This window comes from Eubalaena glacialis, chromosome 7, assembly GCF_028564815.1.
Source record: "Eubalaena glacialis isolate mEubGla1 chromosome 7, mEubGla1.1.hap2.+ XY, whole genome shotgun sequence".
NCBI classification, from domain to species: Eukaryota; Metazoa; Chordata; class Mammalia; order Artiodactyla; family Balaenidae; genus Eubalaena; species Eubalaena glacialis.
In genome coordinates, this window is record NC_083722.1 from 35,211,912 (window position 1) to 35,217,098 (window position 5,187).

Here is a 5,187-nt window from a genome sequence, read left to right on the forward strand (position 1 = left end):
GTATGGATTTTATCATTCATGAAGGAGGTACTGATTAAACTGGACTTCAAATGCCTCCTAACTGGCAGGAATCTGGGGAAAAAATGCATTTTTCCATGTTAATAGCTTCATACAAGTGTCAGAGCTGTGTTGATACATTCCTGTGAAGAAACCACATCTGGCACGCCGCTGTGATTAGGGATACCACTTAAGTTTAGGATGATCCATTGTCATCAATCACATCTCTCTGGTTTTTATAAGGATCAGAAACGTGAATGGATGGGGGTGATAAGAGAGCCCTGTCCCTGCATCCCTGAGGTGTTTGGTACTAACCCCTGTAATCCCTCCAGGGAAGTTGTATTGCTCTTGACACATAGTTGGAGGTTGGGATGGATTAGGATGGTTACACAGTTTCAGGGATTCTACTTGGTTTTCCCTACCTTTTAATATCTTATTCCACCAGTCAATGGGCCAATTGTGAGTTAACAGGCTAAGTCTATCAAATCTCTTCACTGAGGACTGGGAAACATAGCATGGATCCAGTGAACCATTGGCCCCACTGTGGCATGAACTTGAACCAGGACTCCATTTATCACCTGGTCTCCATATACCCTATGCTAACATGAGGCCCATGGTGGCGTCTTAGGTTCCTTGGTATAGATGTCACTTCAGACTCTAGTAGACCTCAAAAGTCTGGGCATCCTTTACCTAGTATAGTTATTCTAAAATGGTTCTTTTTATGAGGAAAAACTGGGGAAATACTTCTGGTGATTTACTGTAGGTCTTTCCTCAAGGAAACCCATTCTCCTCCAATAAGAAAACTGACTCAGACCTAGAAACTTCATAGAGATTGTGATTATCTTTTTCATTGCAATAGCTGACATCAGACTTGTTTTATACAAGTGCAGAAATATTCTTTTTTTTTTTTTTAAAGGGTACAGTTAATATTGTCACTTATCAGATGGCAGTTAGGTATATAGTCTTCATACTTGATCCTTCCTTTCTGTAAATAAAAAAACTTACAAGTTTTAAACAGCCAAAGGCTGGTCATGTCTTCAGAAAACATGATTAGATTAATTCATTAATGGTGGCTTCGAGTTTTTCCTTATTAGCTCCAGAAAATTCACCCACCTTCTGTCCCTTTTTTTTTTTTTAAACTTTGGGTTTTTATTTATTTATTTATTTATGGCTGTGTTGGGTCTTCGTTTCTGTGCAAGGGCTTTCTCTAGTTGCGGCAAGCGGGGGCCACTCTTCATCGCAGTGCGCAGGCCTCTCACTATCGCGGCCTCTCTTGTTGCGGAGCACAGGCTCCAGACGCGCAGGCTCAGTAATTGTGGCTCACAGGCCTAGTTGCTCCATAGCATGTGGGATCTTCCCAGACCAGGGCTCGAACCTGTGTCCCCTGCATTGGCAGGCAGATTCTCAACCACTGTGCCACCAGGGAAGCCCCTGTCCCTTTTTAAAAAACTGGAAGGTTGGCATGCATTTGACTTCACACTCTGAAGCAACATCCTGACAGTCATCCACATGTACTTCGAGGAACACTACTTTGGAATACTTTTCAGAGAGAGAAAGAAAGAAAGGCTTGATCATTTTGCAAGGCCCACACCACGTGGCTGAGATGTCGACTACAACGAGTTTCTCTCCTGCCCTGTTCAAGGCTTCCTGAAAAGCATACTTGCTCTCAAACGAGCGACCTTACACTGGAAGAGATGGAAACGGATCCAAGGCGCCAGACGAAGCTTCCAGAAATATTCTTATTAGTTGCCCATCTATCTCACCTTAAAACACCAGCTGTATTGATCTGCAGAAAATTAACATTGGTTAAGATACACTGGCCACACAGACCTTGCTTGTTATAGTATTACCATTAGACACAAGGTCAGATAGAATCTTACTTTCCCCACTGATGCAAGGAGCCTAATTCCACAGCAGGATCTCCTGCTGTTACACCTTAACTGTAAAGGACAGCTTATCAAGGATGTTGTTGCCACCCTAATGCATTCTTTATTGCCTTTGTCTTTGAGAAGGGCCCAGAAGACACAGCCTTCTTAGTGGATTTTTTGATCTTAGGGGATAATCCATTGTAACATCCTCCCTGTACCTTCTGACCCCTTTCTCAACACTGCCAAAGCAGTTCAAGCATCTCCATCTCATTTATAGGTCATCATCATCTCCAAGCTTCAAAACAGCCATCTCAGTAGTCTCTGATTAGGACACTTCCAGATGTCCCTGCCAGGATAGTAGGTCCTGGGTCCTGGGGGAATGCTCTCGTGTCACACTCTCCCTTATGCAGCCTTACATTCTTAACCCCACTGCCCAACATCCTCAAAACAAAACTTTCCTGCCATTTCTCACAAGTGCTACAGTATGTACTTAACAGACCTTGCAACACTTTCAGTGAAGAAGCTTCTTCCTCTCAGGGCAGAGGCAATTCCTGGCTGGGGAGGGGGGCAGTGACCCAAGTTATTTTTGAGATAATAAGGGGAAGAGGTGGATTTTTAGGAGGGCATGCAACATCTTTCAAGGTATATGCCTCAGGTGTGATTTTTTCATGATCTCTAGGCAACGGGAAGCTGTTTCTTTCTAGCCTAGGGTAGGGGGACCACTTCTCCAAGCCTGCAGAGTTGAGGGGACATCTGAAAGTTCAAGATTCTCAGGGGCATCCACACAGATATACCCATCTTGAGTCTGGGGGTCCCATTCTTTGCCTATCAAGGCTCTGAATCTAGCAAAGGAGACCTGTCAAGTTCTCATTCAGTATCCTTCATATCTCTGAAGGATATTTACAGTCAAATGCTCAGAGTGAATTTTTCAATGCAATCTGTCATCCAGCTGCAGGAGATGAAGATCTCTTTAAATCAAGTCACTGAAATGTCCTGCCTTTCACAGCATGTCCTGAGTTGCTAGGAGGCTGATCTGAGCCTATCATTCTTCAAGGTTTCTAAATCAGTCTTTTAAAGTCAAGCTCTCCTAAAATCATGGGTTTCCATTACCCAATACTGTTCAGGTACCAGAACCACTCCATCACCCAGTGCTTCCCTTTCCACCTGTACTTCAACCCAGGAAAGGTGAGTCTTAAATGGTGATGCTAGAGAGTCTTGCTTCTGCTGAGAAAGAGAAAGGGATGTCTTCCAAAATCTATAAAGAACGGGCATCTGGGGCATTTAGCAGTAACTCCTGCTTCCCATTGGAGATATGCCCTGAAGGTATTAACACCCCTTCACTCCGAGTTTCCGTCAAGCCTGGGCTTGCATATGAACAGGGCTGACTTCTGTGGCTTCAGAGAAGACCCTGAGGCAGAAAGCACAAAGATATGTAGGTCACTTGAGCTGGACACTGTCAGCATGAGTTCAGGCTCATCTAGAACTATCCAAAGTATCTGCAGCTGAAATTAGAAGCAAGCCAGGAAGATGTGACTCAGAACAAAAGTTCCTGTTCGTCAGGGAAAGGTAACAATGCCACTGACTTCTCAAAACTGTCAGACCCTCCTCTGAGACTTGACGTAATCTGTGTCTGTCAGCTCCTTCAGGGAGAGAAGTGAAGACCTGACCATCATGTCCCCTCTGCCGTGAGTCAGGGGCTGACTCCATGCAGCATTGCCTTTCCCATGCATCCTAGTTGCACACGCATGGGCACTGAGCAGGGCGTGGGCATCCTGTGCCTCCATCTGAAGAGGGAAACCCAGGGGCAAGAGTTATGTCAGTACAAACACCATGGCATTTATGTCATTGTGAAATCAGCTGCTGGAACAAGGGGCAGGTGAGACTGAAGGGATGTGATGTACATAACAGATGTCTGATACATGCTGTGTACGTGATATACCAAGTAGGCAAAGATAAGAATGGTGAACATGGAACAAAAAATAAAAACACTTCACAGACATGACCTAAGGGAAACATAGATCGCTGAGCTCAGTCACTTAGACTATATTTCAAGTATACATGAAATGCTCGTAAAATGACCAGATAGTAGGCCAAAAAGCAAATTTCAATGAACCTCAAGACACCATCCTGTCTTGGTCTGGTTTTCCCAGAAATTGGAGCCTGAGAGAACTCGGGTACAGGTGACATACTTGGGAGGTGATCCCTGGGAGCAGGAGTGAGGAGTGTGACAAGAAAAGCAGTCAAGGGAGGGACTTGCCTGGTGGCGCAGTGGCTAAGAATCTGCCTGCCAATGCAGGGGACACGGGTTCGATCCCTGGTCTGGGAAAATCCCACATGCCACAGAGCGACTAGCCTGTGTGCCACAACTACTGAGCCTGTGCTCTAGAGCCCGCGAGCCACAACTCCTGAGCCCATGTGCCGCAACTACTGAAGCCTGCGTGCCTAGAGCCCATGCTCCGCAACAAGAGAAGCCAGCACAGTGAGAAGCCCACGCACCGTAACAAAGAGTAGCCCCCTCTCGCCGCAACTAGAGAAAGCCTGCTCGCAGCAACGAAGACCCAATGCAGCCAAAATAAATAAATAACTTAAAAAAAAAAAAAAGGAAAAGCAGTCAAGGTAGCATTATCGAGCCGGTTACTGCCACAGGCAGCTGGGCTTGACCCTCCAGAGAGCCCTGGAGAACGTGCTGCAGGTGTGCGTCTGCAAGATGAGAGGCCAGAGCACATGCCCCTTACCTCTCATCCCCTGTTAATGGAGAGTTGCCTCCAGGAGTATCAACCACCGCCCCCCACCACCACTTCTGAGCTGCCCTGCCTGCAGGTTGAATGAGCTCCTGCGTTTCAGAGAAAGCCCCGAGGAAGAAAACGGTTGGTGAGCCTTTGAGATAGGACACTGTGCTTCACAGCCACACTGAAATCAGGTGTGCCAAGGGCGTGGAGCTGGGCCACCAGAACTCTGCTGCATGTAGATCACCTTCTCTGACCGAAATACAAGTTTGTTATCTTTGACTTCAGTTTAATTACCCACATGTTTAAATTTAGGATATACTGAAATTCTTGGTCTCAGGACAAATAAGTTACTAGAAATGAATGATGATCGATACCATAAATCAAAACTTATGGAATATGGAAAGTAAAATTTAAAGAGAAACTTAAACCATTTTTAACATTTTATATTGATGAACAAACATCAAACTTACTGTTTTTTTCCACCTTTTGGATTCTATATATATGTTATATCATATATATGATAGCAGAACCTAATGAAATGAAATGTGATGCAGGAGGGACAAGACCAGACATCGACTACCTGGAGAGGCCAA

General features: G+C 45.1%; 1 protein-coding gene across 1 annotated transcript; it reads right to left on the reverse strand.

Moving 5' to 3' along the window:
- Window positions 1-1,047: 1,047 nt before the first annotated feature.
- LOC133095708 (thioredoxin-like) lies at window positions 1,048-4,607 on the reverse strand. The gene is made up of 3 exons (XM_061197443.1): window positions 4,601-4,607; window positions 1,441-1,676; window positions 1,048-1,125 (listed from the first exon to the last, which is right to left on the reverse strand). Exons 1-3 carry the CDS (start codon window positions 4,605-4,607, stop codon window positions 1,048-1,050), a joined length of 321 nt encoding a protein of 106 aa, XP_061053426.1.
- Between the last annotated feature and the right edge of the window lie 580 nt (window positions 4,608-5,187).

Bases quoted from the DNA above. Each gene is read 5' to 3' on its own strand.
- LOC133095708 (XM_061197443.1), bottom strand. The intron at 1,126-1,440 runs AAAAAGGGACAG...GTTTAAAAAAAA, and splicing joins TGCCAACCTTCCAGTTTTTT to AAAAAGGGACAGAAGGTGGG.